At 38.7% G+C, this 16261-nt stretch overlaps 5 protein-coding genes across 5 annotated transcripts; 1 reads left to right on the top strand and 4 right to left on the bottom strand.

Annotated features, from left to right (window-relative positions):
* Positions 1-55: 55 nt before the first annotated feature.
* Positions 56-3430, bottom strand: L201_006635 (uncharacterized protein; the record flags this gene model as incomplete). Its single annotated transcript, XM_066222354.1, has 7 exons — positions 56-999; positions 1065-1404; positions 1464-1634; positions 1698-1833; positions 1907-2037; positions 2115-2484; positions 2571-3430. The coding sequence occupies 7 exons, from the start codon at positions 3428-3430 to the stop codon at positions 56-58; spliced, it is 2952 nt and encodes a 983-aa protein (XP_066078451.1).
* Positions 3431-3940: 510 nt separating this feature from the next.
* On the bottom strand, positions 3941-8397 carry L201_006634 (uncharacterized protein; the record flags this gene model as incomplete). The annotated part of the gene is made up of 6 exons (XM_066222353.1): positions 3941-4017; positions 4091-4176; positions 4237-4291; positions 4362-5841; positions 5920-8211; positions 8368-8397. 6 exons carry the CDS (start codon positions 8395-8397, stop codon positions 3941-3943), a joined length of 4020 nt encoding a protein of 1339 aa, XP_066078450.1.
* Positions 8398-9022: 625 nt separating this feature from the next.
* L201_006633 (uncharacterized protein) lies at positions 9023-10028 on the bottom strand (the record flags this gene model as incomplete). Its single annotated transcript, XM_066222352.1, has 8 exons — positions 9023-9086; positions 9149-9228; positions 9298-9407; positions 9470-9493; positions 9552-9600; positions 9724-9807; positions 9900-9962; positions 10026-10028. The coding sequence occupies 8 exons, from the start codon at positions 10026-10028 to the stop codon at positions 9023-9025; spliced, it is 477 nt and encodes a 158-aa protein (XP_066078449.1).
* A 557-nt stretch (positions 10029-10585) lies between these two features.
* L201_006632 (uncharacterized protein) lies at positions 10586-12690 on the top strand (the record flags this gene model as incomplete). The annotated part of the gene is made up of 7 exons (XM_066222351.1): positions 10586-10979; positions 11062-11155; positions 11221-11388; positions 11500-11987; positions 12058-12089; positions 12192-12491; positions 12628-12690. 7 exons carry the CDS (start codon positions 10586-10588, stop codon positions 12688-12690), a joined length of 1539 nt encoding a protein of 512 aa, XP_066078448.1.
* An 806-nt stretch (positions 12691-13496) lies between these two features.
* Positions 13497-15370, bottom strand: L201_006631 (uncharacterized protein; the record flags this gene model as incomplete). Its single annotated transcript, XM_066222350.1, has 2 exons — positions 13497-14888; positions 14990-15370. 2 exons carry the CDS (start codon positions 15368-15370, stop codon positions 13497-13499), a joined length of 1773 nt encoding a protein of 590 aa, XP_066078447.1.
* Between the last annotated feature and the right edge of the window lie 891 nt (positions 15371-16261).

Here is a 16261-nt window from a genome sequence, read left to right as displayed (position 1 = left end):
TCTTACATTTCCGCTGAAATCTATGAATTTCCAATCTTCCGATCACGCATGTATTCTACCTACCGATCGAACCTCTATTATCGTACTTGACCATACCTTCACTAACTCTTCTACCTGTATCAAACCAACTACCTTTTCTTTCGTTATCTAATCTTGATTCAGGTTTGAGTTGATCATTGAAGAATGACGAATGTGATGAATCTTCTTTTTTAATAGTCATATCACTACCTTCTCTTTCTCTTTGTGGTCTACTTTTAGGTTTATTATTATTATGATCATTATCGCCTTGAGGATTTCCTTCTTGTTGATCATCATCCTCTAGATCAGTACTGAATCTACTTAATTCACTTTCACTATCTTGATTATTTAAACTCATTGTTGAATTTGTTGTATTTGGTGAAACTCTTCTATCTAACTCATTTGGTAATCCACCTAGAATACCTAATCCAACTGAAGCAGATACACTTCTAGGTAAATTTGGTCTAACTGACGTAGGCGATCTAGAGAAGTATTCTTGTTGTTGTGATTCGAATTTCTTATTTGGTGTATTATGATTAGATCTTCCTGGTACCATCAGATTGTTCGATACTTGGTGATGATGATGAGAAGTTAAAGCTAAACCTAATGAATCTACTCTGGATTCTAACCATCTAGCAAATGTCGATGACATGCAAAAAGACGCATAAAAATCATTTTCGACCCTTGATTTCGTACTCAATCCTTTTGTTTTGAATAATAGCGGATTAGGTCCATGATTACGTAGATGTGTGAGGAAATTGGGTATTGAGAATGGTCGTATGACACCGGCTGACGATGCTGAGGCGGATGCCAATGGCGATGGTGTCCCCGCTGGAGAATGAGAAGGGGAAATTGAAGTTGAAGATATGGGAGTTGAGCCGAGTGTGGGTACAAGGGTTTGGAAGTATCGATTTAGAGGTACAAGGAAACGTTCCGTTAATTGTTGGAAATGCGTTCGTAGCGCTTCATTACCGTCCGGATCTGTCGGAGCGAAGCGGCACGTTGGTCAGCTGGTTGTACAGACAGATTTAGATCAGCTCACTCACCATCGAGTTTGCCTTCAGCCACCAAACCTTCCAGGCGTTTGAGCAGTACCCTATCCTTCTGTATACTTCTGTGCCTTCTACTTAGGAATCCTTCAGGCTGGTCTCTCATTCCAGGACTTGATGTACTGGTGACAGCTGGACTAGTGCCGTTCTGTACGACTCTTCTCGTTCGCTGCGCTGGTATCGATATCACGTTCGGCCAATGACTAGCAGCATTTCTGAAAAATGGATTGGTGACTCCCACTATCACTCCAGCTTGAGGTTTATTAGAATTGACAAGTAACGAGAAATCGTGGTCATGTATGTGCAAATAAGGACGGAAATCCCCTGCAGGAGGTATCTGAAGACCGAAAGTGTCAGCTCTGTGAAGGGGTCCTAATGGAAGGCACATGAGCTTACAGGTCGTAGAAGGTCTCGCAACCACCAAACTATCTCAGAACAGGTTTTAGGATCAGGTGCGATAATTAGTATTGGTTCTGCCAGTATGAGGCATTCCCACAGTGACCATAAAGACGGTAAGAAAGCAGCAAAGGCTCGCAACGGTGTCGAAGTAGGTAAAGCGGCCAGTATCTATAGTGTCACGAAGTCCTATCAGTTTGGAGGCGATCAAGAATCGACGGATAGCTAACTTACAGGTTGCTTGAGGGTGGGTGAGGTCACGCCAAACGCTTTGCCTATCTGAGGTGACTCAGTCGTATCTGGTAATTTAACAGATAGCAATTCGGTCATCATAGGTAATTCCAAGATCGAATCTGGAGTTGGGTCCGGCCTATTGAGGAAACGAAAAAGTTGGTTAGTTGAGTTGTTCAACGGACTCTGTAAAGTCTGACCCAATGACTTACCATGATGCTATAGAATGGCAAGCCGCCTCCAAGGCAGAATAACCATACTCAAAGAAGGCTGGAGCGACTTTTTGCAGGACAGCTGAAAAGAGTGCAGGAAATGGGAGATGTGTGAGGATTACAAGGGATTTCTGAACGTTTTTAATCAATCGTTTTATCAGTTTTTTCTCGAAATATATCGCAAATCATTATATGACGAAAGACTGACCTGCATATACCCTCTAGTTATACCTTTATCTCTTCTTTGTTCGAACCATACGAAACCATATAACCATTCTCTACCTCTTTCATCCCATCTTCTATATTCTTCAGCTTTATCACCTACTTTTACAGGTCCATGTATGGTTTGAATACCATTTCCACTTCCTCCAGGTAAAGCATCCGCTTCACCAGGTGGATCACCAACGTTCAAATCTATCATTTCTTCTTCGACTGTTTTCACTACTCTATCAGGCATCGGTGAAGGTGGTTCAGGTTGATTTAGGGATGATGGATCTGGTGGTATATGCCGTATTTTGAAAGAAAACAGTATCGAGCCTTCTGAAAAGAGAGATGTATCTGGGAATGAAGAGAATGCGCTACAGTATATTGTTTGTGAGACGTATTGGTAAGCATGGGCACATATGAGGGGGCATAAATTGTTAAGGTAGTACAGTCAACTTACACATTCTCCTTTTCACCTGGACCCCATCTTCTATCACCAGCTCTACGTTCAACTACAGGACCTCTTTCTAAATCAAAATTACAAATAACAAATTCTTTTACCCATCTTGACATTTTCTTTGAAATCAATTCTGAAACTAAAGGTGGTGGTCTAGGTTCACCTGGTTTTCTACTCCATCCTAATTTTGATGTAGGTGTATGTGTATTTATATTACGTGAAGTTGCTGACATTGGTGATGGACTTCTAGGTATTTCAGTATTAAGAGAAGGTAGTTTTACATTTAAGGATCTTGATCTTCCTAAGCCTGATGATTGTCTACGTGTAGGTGCAGGTGGCTTTTTATAATTTGTAGAAGATGATGAAGAAGAATTATGATATTGAGACGAAGATGTAGAGGCGATGTTACTGAAATCTGGAGAGATATTTGATGAGGATGATGATGGTTCCATTATAGGTGGTTCATCATTCAAACTAACACTCCTACTTCCAGGCCCTGAACCTTCTTCATTGATTATACCATTGCTACCAGAACTTAAACTTGGTTGATTGGGTGAGGGTACACCAGTATCAGTCTCAGGTTGTGGTTGAGGTGATTTCGTAAACAAGGATTTCCCAAATAACCTTTGAGGTACAGGTGCTGATACATCTCTTTCTCTTGAATATGTTCTTGGACGTAAACTTTGATCCTGTATATCAGTTCTACCTACTGTACTTGAGCCAGCTGCATATTCATTACGTGCACTAGCACTACTACTACTACTACTTTCTCTCCTTGATTCTGATATTAATGGTGAAGAGAAATGTGATGAAGATAAAGAAATATCTCCACTATCTTCATCGTTGAGCGGGATTGAGCTCATGTTGGACGATAAGGCTCGGTAAACTTTACAGTCTCATTGAATCTATTTTAAAGGCGTTTGTACAGTGAGGTAGAGCCGCTCAAAGGACAGATAACTATGCTTTGGCGGTATGATGATAATGGTCGAAAAGCATGTCAAACAAAGCATAAGTGTCAAAAGTGGATAGATATAGCAAATTGTTGATCGGTCGAATTCATTTTAGTTGTTCGAAACAAAGCGCGTCTTGGCTGGTTCCCGTTCCATTTATTGTGACGTCGTTACAGATGATCTGGTTTATATTAATTTATATTTTTCCGATTACTCACTGCTTTTATCAACAGTTGCTATGGCTACGCACAACATCATAGATGCATTCATAGGATGATCCATTGTGAAGGCGCAACGACACATAGCAATGCATGTAATATTACCAAGAATCCCTACAAACATATCGATAACATGTTATACAGAGACAGGTTTCCCTTTTCCCCATCTCTTCCGGCAAACCCCCTTTTAATTGTATTTTTCAAATCAATATCTATCATTTCTACCTGGTCTAGAAACGATTGTCAAGATACTATCTTTAGCTTGAAGGACTGAGGTTTCGTCTAAAAAGGGGAAACCACAACGATGAATCAGCATTTGGTCTGAACCAAAGGACAAGAGACAAAGCCAACTTACCACCAGTGATAGTGATCAAATCATCATCTTTTGAAACTTGGACATCAGCACCTGTTTCGAGTCTGATCCTCGAGATGGTAGCACCCCTACGATGGTATTTTGTCAGCTAACTTGTTTCTTGCTCAAAAAATCGTAGAAAAGCTTACTTTGATCCGATAATTCTGGGGAAAGCAGATCTAGGTACACCAGTCAAGAGACCCACTAAGTAAATTTACAGTGGTTAGCATTCCAGTTCCAAAAGACAAATCATTATGGTAAAGTATAAACATACCATGAGTAGCAGATTTAGCTTTTTCAACAGCATTTTCCAAAACTTCAATAGCTTTTTCAAGATCTTTAGGTTCTTTAGCTCTTACTGACCAATCTTGTTCACCATCTTGTGAATTTTGATAATTGTCAGTCAATTCCCATCCAACTTCTAAATCTAACAATGAATCATCTGTATCATCGTTTCCTCCACTCAAATCAATTCTAGCTGTTTTAGCAGCTAAATCGTTACCGTTTCCATTTGAAGCGGCAGATGGTTTAGGATGGGTTGGTTTAGGTGGGGCATTAGGTATAGTTATGAATGCACCAACGTTTCTGATTTGTTGAATCAAGTTACGTTGTTCAGCTATAGCATGATAGTATTTAGTTGGGATTGATAATGATTTAGATGGATAATCATTTTGTGGTGTTGATCGTCCTTGTCTTGAATCAGTTCTTGCGGGTCTTTCGTTGGACACTTGTAATAATTCAGTAGCTTTAGCTACAACTTCTTTGGTACCGATAACCTTGACAATATCACCTTCAGGTGCATCACCAAGTTCAGAAGCATTTTCAATTTCACCAACTGAAGCGTATTGTCTTGAACCTGGGAAATGAATGAGAGCACCAGTTTTTCTTTGTAAATCTTGTAAAGCTGAACCACCTCTACCGATTTTTGAAGCATGTTGAGATTGAGGAACTACTACACCGACAATAATAGTTTCTTTCAAAGTTGAAAGTTGTTTTTCTAATTCAGCTTTAATTTTTTTAATTAATTTTGAATCACCTCTGAATTTAACTAAACTCATGTTTTCGTCGCCGGATTTAGGGAAAGTGATTAAACCAGATTGTTTGTATCCTTCTTGTGGTCCACCAGCTGTTTGAATGATATCTTTCAAATTTGAACCACCTTGACCAATTAATGATCTATGGTATTTTTGATCAATTTCTAATTCATCTTCAATCTCATCACCAATTTCTTCAACTAATTCTAAAATTGATTTTTTAGCTTGTTCAATTGATTTTTTATCACCTCTTACTGTAATATTGGTTTTTTCAGCAGGAGCAGTAGATTGTTTTTCAATATCAATTTGCGTATTAGTTTCATCTTTAATTTTGTTAATTGTTGATCCACCTTTACCAACAATCTGTGCGATTGATTTGGTTGGAATTTTGAATGTGATTTCTTGTCTTGATTCATTTTCATATTGATAAGCTTCTAATAATTCTGCTTTTGCTAAGGCGACTCCTTTTTTACCTCCTCGAATTGTAACTTCATCAGGATTTTGATTAGATTCTTTTCCTTCTTTGTTGTCTCTTGGGAAAGATAATTTAACACCGTATTTCTCTTCCAATCTAATGGCATATTTACCACCTGAACCGATTAATGCAGGTTGAATAGCTCGTTTGATAATGACGATTTCAGTTGTCTCATCTTCGAGTTTTTCAATTTGCGCATCAAGTCTTCGTTTAGCTTCTTCAACAGCTTCTTTTCGACCGACAATCTACGATGCAAACCATCACAATCAATCAGCTCTCTATCAAACAGTCTGGCGTTGGTAAAGAAACATTTATTCACTCACCTTACAATGCACAACAGGTTTCTTACTTCCTTTCTTAGCTGTAGTAGCGGACTCATCATCATCGAAGTTGACTCTGACACCTAGAGTTTCTCTAAGCTTGTTGATAGTAGCACCTGAAGTACCGACTAAATGAGGAACATATTGTTTCAAGACATTGAATTCAATCGTGAAACCATTAACGATATCATCGTTCTTAGCATCTTCAACAATTTGTTTGATTTGGGTAACTACTCTATCAACTTCTGTTGAAGGTCCTCTGACGGTAACGACATCTTCATCTTCAGTTTTGTTGGATTTTGAGTTGTTGTTTGTAGATTGTGAACCAACTTTAACGTTAACTAATTGATCTTCACCTATTAAAGCATTTAATACAGTACCACCTGAACCGATGATGAATCTATGCCATTTCTTTTCAATATTCAAAGTTTGAGTTTTCAGATCTGCTGCATCTTTAGCTAAATCTTGTAAAGCTTTTGAAGCGCTTGCTAAAATTTCTTTCAATTTTGAATCTCTTGATTTTTTATCTTGAGGTAAGTTTTCTAATGGTCCAGTATAAATCAAAGTAACCTCGGAAGATTCTTCTTCACGTTCTTTGGTTGATGGGAATACAGTTGTAACATTGTTTTGTTGTTCAAATTGCGAAATTCTTGAACCTTTTTTACCAATCAATAAAGAATGAATCAAATGATCAATTTCAACTGTTATTGTTCCACTAGGTAAAATTGATTTAACTAAAGTTGCAACTTCATCTTTAACCTTTGATACTTTGGATTTATCTTCACCAACAATTTCAATAATAACTGTTCCTGTGTTTGTTACAGCAGATGCAAAAGGTGGATAGATTTTAACATCACCATTACCATTTGATTCTGAAATTGATCTTAATTTTGAAGTTCTAAGTAAATATTTCAATACTTTCTTAGCGTGTGATAATGGATCAGATGTATTTGGTCTATGTAAAGTAACCACATCAACCATTTCAACTGCTATAGCGTTAGCTTTATCCATAACTTGGGTTAAAGCAGGAATTAAAGATGGTTGAGGACCTCTAATAACACATTGATCAGATGGATCATCAACTGGAGGTAATTCAACAATACAACCAGTTTCAATCAAAATTTCGTCCGCTGATGAACCAACTAAAAATCTATGTTGTCTTTTTGGGATAGAAATTTTCAATTCTCTCAAAGATTCATTAAGAGTTTCATATTGTTTGAGAATTTCTTGAACGACAGCTTTGACTTTTTCTTTTTCACCTTTAACTTTGATCGATAAATCTCTATCTTTAGGTAAAGTTTCATTTTCTTCAGTTAATTCACCTTGTGATTGTTTTTCTAAAGCTTTCCAAACAGCAGGAGGTGGAACATGAATTTTTACTTCACCACCACCAATTTCTTCTTCTAATTGTTTAGCTTTAGTACCTTTTGGTCCAGCAATAAATGGATAGTAAGATGACGGGATGGTTTTGATTGAAGTGGAAGTTTGTGAAGTTTTGTGTGAAATTAAAGATAAAATTCTATTCTTAGCATCTTGACAAGCTGCTGAGGGACCAGTAACTGAAATTGGAACTTGTGGTTCATCGTCTTCTTCATCATCTGAATCTAAACCATTATCGGATTTATTATCTTTTGGATCGTACGAAGGTAAAGTATCCCTTCTTGGTACATCAATTTTCACTTGAGTAGCATCTGTAATCGACTTTAAGGTTGCACCTTTTGGACCAATAATAGTACCTAAAGTTGTGATTGGAACTTCGACTTGAATTGTAACTGGTTTACTTAAACCTCTTTCAATTAATCTTCTAGCAATAATTAATTTTTTCTGATCAGTACCTCTAAGTAAAAATGTCTTTAATCCAGTTCTCATTTGCGTTGAGGATTCAACAATAACACCAGTTTGATCTCTAACTTTTTTGACAGTTTCTTGTAAAGTTTGACCTTGGACTAAATCTGCAGCTGGAATCGAAAAACTATCACTAAATGGGTGAGATGTTGCTGTAGGAGTACCAACTCTACCTAATCCACCTGAGGTAATATTAGCAGCTTTGGCTTTTCCTCCAGTTGATTTAACAGTAGTTGGTTTAGATGCCCAAGCGGAAATAGCAGGTTTAGTGATATTGGTAGCAGGAGCAGCAGATGCACCAAGTGAAGGGAAAGCATCTTCGGATGAAGTATCGACTGAAGCAGTAGAAGGACCGTTGTTATTGAGTTTTTTGGCAGCAGTAGAAGGAGCAGGAGCAGTTGATCCACCAAGAGAAGGGAATGGGTCAGGAGCACCTTCAAGACCGTGTCGCTGATAGATTATATGGAAGATTAGCAATTAATCAGTTGGAATAATCGATGCAGCGGGGGATTGTAGGTACATAAGGGAAAGAGGATAAGAGGGAGAACGAGAGTTGTACAAGGGCCGAGACAGGCTGGCAGACATATCATAGCCCTTACCACTCACCTTTTGAAGCTCAGCAGCAGAGAAAGCCATCTTGTTGCGATTTATCCTTTCTTTATTCAGTCAAATTGATGTTATTCGAAGAGAGCGTTGTAGCCGTTAACCTTTAAACCGAGAAAACAGGAGACCGCAAACAGGATATATCCGTTTTCAAGACAATATAATAGGGTGTGTAAGAGTAGTTGTAGGAGCCAGCGGAGTGTTTGAAGATTGAGCTGGATAGAGAAACCAAGAATATTAAAAGATGAACTATGACCTGTAATGAGTGATAGACGGTGCGAGCACGACAAGGTAACGACAGGTAACGAGCTGCTGCCTATCCAGGCTGCTCAGGCCCCGACACGTTCAGGGATCGACATCCTCAAACTTCATCGCGTGGTGTTTGGCTTGACCTCCACCTTACTAAATATTGATATACTTTAGCTTTCCGAATGCATAATAATCTCAGATGGAGAAGGTGATCATAACCAGGTCAACGAGTCCATCTCTTTGTACAAAAAAAAAAAGAGACACTACAATATAAGGAAAATTATGCTACGAATTATCGAAGAAAAGGAAAGAAAATCGTTCATGGAAAATGCTATACAAGTGAAAGCCCAAAATTGTAACCATGTGTATGAACAGAATGGACGAAGGGTTATTATTATTCTCTTAGGATCTATTTGGGTCTTCTTTCTATCGCTTGTTGCTTGACTCGTCGTTCGTAAGCGTTTTTGTCGTTTCTAGCAACAAGAAAGAAGAACTTCAGTATTTTACGGCTGTTACACCTCGAAGCACTACTTACTTGTACATTTGATAAGCATCGATTTGAGCTGGATCACCAATATTAGGATGATCTAATAGATCTTGAACACCAAGAACGATCTAAGAAGTAAAATGCATAGGTTAACCAGAAGGGAAAACCCTTGTCTTGTAATCTTTCCGGAAGCTCACCTGTTTGATCGTTATAGATGGTTTCCAATTCTTCTCCTCATCCAAAATCGACAGACAGATCGTTCCTGAGGGGTATACATTTGGGTGGAACAAAGGTGGGTCGAATTTGCCTATGAACATCATCCATCAGTTCCATCGGATTTCAATAAATATGGTGATTAAGCCAACTAACACTTTGGCGGTTTTGTGGGAAATTCTGAGTAGAATCATCGTCAGCTGACCGTAGACTAATGAGCTACTAAAATTCATCTTACCATCAGGAAATGTCATCATTACTTTATATACCCCACCGTCCCATATTGTCTATACCAAGTGACCATATCTCGTCAGCATAAGTTTTTCCTTCTCTACTTCCATAGTGATTCGCAAATCAAGATTATTCGGATTGTATGAAGAGTTTGATAGAAAGATAATGTAAATACTTACTCCAGCTTTTCCCGGAATCCCAACCTCCCATAACATTATATTCATAGTACCGTCAGCAGCTTTTACAGGTTTAGCGTAGAAACCCTAGTCAATAAGGTACATCAGTTCAGTATAAAGTAGTGCAAGTACAGCTATTCACTAAGGATAAGAAGTATCTACAAATGAGTTTCACTTACGAAGGGATGGTCTTTCCTCCATTGCTTTCTTTCCTCATGTAGTCGGGCTTGGGCAAGATTGGACTATATCGGAGGAAGGAAGATAAATGAGCTAAAGCTAGATACTCCAGACATACGAAAGCTCACCATTCTGATCTATTGCTTATTGCTGGACGGGTATGAAGGATAATTATGCTGTGAAGGTATAGATATATTGAAAAAAAAAAGGAAATGCAAGCAATAAATAAGTCAGATGAGGTGTACAATTCAACATTTTATTTAATAATTGTTGACAAGGTTGAACATGGATTCTACAACTAGTATTAGTCGCGTAGTTCGCCATACTCGTATGGTGTATATCCAGTAAGTCACTGGTTATTCTTTTTATATTTAATTTGTTTTTATCCCATTTTATCCCATTCTTTTAGATACCGGCGGTTGCGACATCCGGTTAAAGATCAGAGTCGTTCAGTTGTTCATTCCCAAGAAATAAAAGTCACACAAAGGAATCATCTTAACACAACTATCGTCATTGATAGCTATATCTCATGACTGCATCACAATACGTAGTCATAAAAGCATGATTAACAGCACATCCTAGCATCAAAAGGTCGTAGAGAACACAGTCAAGCAATAATCAAGCCATCAATCAAGATTAAAGCTCGGTGAAGGAATATTTTGGTAATATCGTTCAAAGCACTGTCAAAATGGGTGTAAACGCTGTCATACCCGCAGCAGTAAATTCAACTTTGAACACACAACATAGGAGACAAGAATCTTTCCCTTACTCAAATCATAGTCAAACTTCGAAACAAGCTCAAAAGGGATACCCTCAATCATATGCTAATGTAGTCAAAAACGGAGAAGGAGAAGGAGAAAGATTAACGATAGATAAATTAAGAGCTGAAAGTTATGGTTCCGTCAATTCAAGCGAATTCAGCTTGCGAGAAGGTGAAAGTAGCAGGAAGACCAGTCCTAATAGACCAAATGGAAAGGGGAAAGACCCAATTCAGAATGGGAATTTGATTTATGAGGATGATGTATGTGATTCGGAATCTGAAGATGAAGAAGAAGAGTTTGGTATGGAACCTGAAATACCTGGTATGTGTTACTCGGTACTAATTTTCAGTCAGTCGTAGACCTTCAAGCAAATAATGGCTGATAACGAATATTAACTCGTCAGTCACTTGGAGATACATGTCCAGACTTTATCTCTTAGTCCCTATAATAACCTTTGTTTGGCTAGTTCTACTGTTATTACTAGTGAGATACGCTTGGTAAGTATACAATCAAGTACAGCCAAACCGGGTAAACAATGCTAATGTCCATACATGCACATTAGGCCACCGACTAGAAACGAGCGCGAAGCCGGACAAGAATACCCGCATCCACTTTTATGGAAACCATTCGCTATTGGAATATTCGCTTCATGTACAGTACAAATCATTAGAGTTCCAATCTGGGTAGTTGTTTCTTGGTTCCAATTTTCACAACGTCAAACTACATTCTGGTGAGTACCAATCATTTCAAACGTCAAAAAACAGTACATTACTTGATTACCTTTGCCATATCAAGCTTGGGTTAAGAGCTAATCCTTGTCGCTAATTATGCATAAATATAGGTCAACAACATTACATGCGGTTATACATGAATTATTGAGATTATCTACTTTACCTTTGATATTCGTCTCACCTACATCAGGTTTTCACTCCTCATATTATTTAGGTTTAGGTTGGGGCTTAGCAGAAGTAACTTGGGGTATTATTCAAGGTTGGGAACAGATTGAACTATATAAAGAAGTTATGAAACCTTCTTCTTCACCTAAGCTAATAGTCGAAGAAGATATTGAAGCTCAAAGAAATTTCACCATTTCAAATGATCACTCAAATAACAGAAGAAACAAATCTGAAGGTACATTGAGTAGTGTTTTAGAAAGGAATGATGAAGATGATTCTCAAGTTATATACGAAGACGATGATGTCAATAACGATCAGAATCAAGAACAATTGATATTACAACAACAAAGAGAAGAAGATATACAAGATGAAGAGGATGAAGAGGAACTAGAAAGAAAAGTCGAGATCCTTGAAAGGATGAGAGCCAGGAGAGGTAAGCTTTGTATCCTATGCCATGGTATATGCGGAAACTGAGCTAATTATGTCCCCTTGATTGGTAACAGATCTCGAAGAAGTCCTCGGTTTACCCTTTCCTGTAAGTTGACCACATCGCACAACTGCTTTTTGGTTCGCCCGCAAATGGGAGCACATTGACTAATGTATACTTACTAACCTTTCTTGCTTCATTCTTATATAGAATATTCCCTTCCCTCTTCATCTTTTATGGCGATTAGACACTCTATTACTGAATTTAGGGTTAACTCTGACTTTATCATCGTTCTACTTCAACTCTGCCCCGATATATCGACACAACCCATCTTGGATTATAGGATCTAATTCAATCAGCATGCAAAAAGGTGGAACAGTTATTATGCCAGATAAAGAACCGCATAAATGGTTATGGCAAGTATGGGTTTTAGTTGCTATAATACATATTTGTGTCAGTTTAGTCTGGAAAGTCGTCGGTAGAGTTGGTATCGGCGCTGTAACTTGGGGTGTAAGTGTTTCAATCACAATTAATACTTCCCGATTTTCGTTCCTGTAGCTAGTTCTTCATGCGAAATGGCCAATAGAGAACCAAAAAGAAATCATACATGCTGATCATTCATTTTATCTTTCAATTGGATATATAGGGTCTGATAGTCGCTCTTGGCAGTGTTTTCGCCGGTTTAGGATGTTGGGGTGGATTAGTATAGGTGAATTTAATTAGCGATCAAGATTGAATTGGGCATTCGCGAATGACCCCTCATAACCATCACCCTCATGATGATCCGCCAAAGATTGTCAAACAATCACGAAATTATAGATTTTTGGTATACTCGTATCAGGTTTCCCTTTGTACATTAACTATTCATCGAAATTCTTCGATGACAAATTCTCTTGAAAAACAGAGAAGCCGATTAATGCATAATCAAGACATGTAAGTTATTGTATACGAATTATCGTCGCTGCGATACCCTTGAACTTGCGAAGTCTCAATAATAAGCGGGCGGCAGTTTGTGATAAATTGTGGTTGTTGCCTGTGATCCTAGAAAGCAGCAAACAAGTGTACAACTGACGTTGTGTGACTGAAAGGTGAGATATTTGAAAAGAGATATTGTTCAGCTAAAACTCAAGTCAACAACATCTAAGAAGCCACTGCTTAAAGTCTGAATCATGTAAATAGTATCATGATAATAATGCATTGATTGATGTCAAACTACTATACTTGTCTATTCCATCCTAATAAGATTTATGGCGGGGATATATAAATAATAACGGAGCAAACAAGAAGAAAAAACCAAGGGTATGATCGTCATATAAACAATCTTTTTCTTTTTGAGAAATAACTATACGGGATATATATTGTTTATAGGAAGATATGAAGGAAATATAGGAATTTAAAAGTAGTATCTGATTCAAGTTAAATTACGATGATTGGGTATATATTGTAGGGGTTGGGTTACATCGGATTCAACATGATGGTGCAGTGCAATGGGCTGAAAGTTGGGCAATTGGGTTTTTACAACTCCCATGCTCTCCTACTACCATCATTCTGTAAACCCCCGGATTGTAATGACTGTTGACCTTGATTTTGACCTTGAAGTGGTGGCATACCAGGTTGACCTCCTCTCATCCCTAATGAATTGCCATTACCGTGTGGATTCATTGTAGCGTTTCTCCATTGCTCTTCATCACTCGGACGACGAAAAGAGGATTGATCCGGTGGGGGAGGATAATAACCAGTTGGTTGAGACTGCATAGGCGGTTGTTGTGAGTAATCTTGAGTATTTATGGGATAAGTCGGTGTTTGAGGTGACGGGCGATATGCTGAATTAGGCGAATTGGATCTTCCTCCAAGAGGTGGTATTATTGCAGTTGGACCTGATCGTGGGAAAGGATATGGGTTAGGTTGTTGTGAAGAAGAAGATGTTGGTGGTCTATTTGAAGTATTTGACTGAGGTGGTAATGATTGTTGCTGTTGAGGCGGAGGTGGGTAATAAGATTGAGGTTGAATTTGATTTGGTAGAGGTTGATCGTATCTCGTTTGTTGAGGTGCATCAGCTGCAGCTGCTATAGATGAAAATCCAGGTAATCCTTGTTGACCGCCTGTACCCGCCATAGCTTGAACAGGTGTTATAGGTGTTGGTGGAGCGATTCCTGAAGTTCTTCTTACGGGTGGTGCAGAGATGGCATTTACATCCCGAGGTATATCTCTTGAAGTCTGCGGTATAGACAAAAACGAAATTACCAAGTAAATACGTCCTAATGTATTTGGTTGCCATAAACTTGCACCTAAACCACCACCTAAATGTAATCTAACGTTGAATGGTGAAAATCTGTTATCAGAATGTAAAACCCTTACATTCTTATTTGGATATGGTTCTCTCATTCCTTCAGCTGGTGATAATAATTCTATTTCAGTTCTTTGAGTGATTGCATTTTGGTTTACCTCCGTAGACCGCAGTGGACCTTCTACATATGGTACTGTAATCAAACGATTTCGTTCAGTATCCACAAAATGTCGATCCTGAGGATGTATCCAATCCAGTAGATTCAGATTGACAAACTCATTAGGATGATAGCCTATCAAATGGTATGCTGTTGGACTAGCACGTAAAATCTTGAAATCGGTTGTGGTGAAAAGGGTGAAAGGCATATTGGGCTGAGGAGGAATCGCGTATGCTGGATCACCTTCCACACCCAACGGACGAGGTATAGGAGGTGAATTTCGTCCACCCATAGATACCATTGGCGGCGGTGGAGCGTCTACTGTTGACATATATGGAGCATCATATGCGGAAGGTCCTCTCCATTTTCCAACACCTCCATTGTCCGGCGGTGCTTGTCTAGCACGGTGATACGGTTCACCAAGAGCGGGTTTGGGTACTTTTGGTCGTCCTCTTTTCTTATGCTGCAGTATGCAAATTGATAGAAAATGATCACATCCCAAAATTAGTCCAATATCTTGTGTTGACCAATCAGAGGGCTGTAAAATGAGGAAAGGTGACTTACCGGTACATCTTCACATTGATCCTCTTTACCCATATTTACACATCTCTTACACGGTCTAGCTACATCACATGCTAAATGTGCTCTTTTACAAGGTCCACAGGCTGAAGAAACATTGGCTTTACCTCCTACTCTTTTAATCATTGTTGTCTCCTGGCCTGGAGAAGCTGTTCCACGTTGATCCGACATCGGTGTAGGTGATTTACGGTTCATATTATGCTGAAACGAGGGGGTGGGATTGGGATGGGGAGTTGGAGATCCTGTTGATCCACTTGTACCGCCTGGGAGTGCTAAAATCGGTCTTGAGCCTGGACCGTCAAAAATTGGTTGTCTAGATGAAGATGAAGTTGAATAAGAATAATTATTTGGTAGGCGATAATTCATGCTTCAATTAATGAAGCAGGCCGATCTTGCTGAGGTGTTTACCGAAGTGAGGGATCTCCAAACAATGGTAAGAAGAAAGGATAGGGAGATAGTTGAACCAAAGGAAGTTTCCGGATCAACTAAAGCTAATCGTGTTGTTGATTGTGTAAGATTGAACACCTAAAATATCTAACAAGTCGGTTCAGATCTCGAAGTAATCTTATAAGGCTGAAATGTTGAGGAATTGAGATAGACGATATTGTGTCGAATCACAGAGGGAGGGGAATTATTGAAGTAAATGTAAATGAAACGTCAATATCTATCAGGTGAGAATACTGATCAGCACGGGCGCTTGATAATACGACTACATTTGTCATGAGTAGATATGATATAGAAGGCGTCAAACCGGCAGAAGGTTTTCAAGGGGAAACGCTATAGCGGACCGGTGTGGATAAAACAGCGACTAAAGGATGGTTTATATTAAGGGATAAGAGAAGGAGAGGATCATAGTAATAGTTCAAATCATAAAAAGTAGAATCGTGCTTACCAAGTTTGCGTTTCAGGTTATCCTTATATCAATACTCTCGTTCTAATCACGCATATCCATCAAATTCTTTCCTTGTGTTTGTTTCCGAAATGATGATGAATACTTATACTATACTTGATGAAACGGAGAGTGAATGTATCGGTAGGGCCAAGCGATTTTTTGGGGAAAGGAAGTATTTTACAGTTATAGTTTTGCGTTCGAATCCGGAATGGTTGATCGTGCTGATGTAGTCGATCGAGCTTTGGAGATTGAGCAAACAGTCGAGTGGAAATTGATCAAAGAGAGTGTATAGATCTAATGGTGACCCAAGGTCTGCTAGGAAACTATGATTTACTGGATGATATTGAATAGATTGAAACTTTCAT

This window comes from Kwoniella dendrophila, chromosome 9, assembly GCF_036810415.1.
Source record: "Kwoniella dendrophila CBS 6074 chromosome 9, complete sequence".
Lineage (NCBI taxonomy): Eukaryota > Fungi > Basidiomycota > Tremellomycetes > Tremellales > Cryptococcaceae > Kwoniella > Kwoniella dendrophila.
Note: the sequence above shows the minus strand (reverse complement) of the source record. Positions and strands in the feature narration are given on the sequence as shown.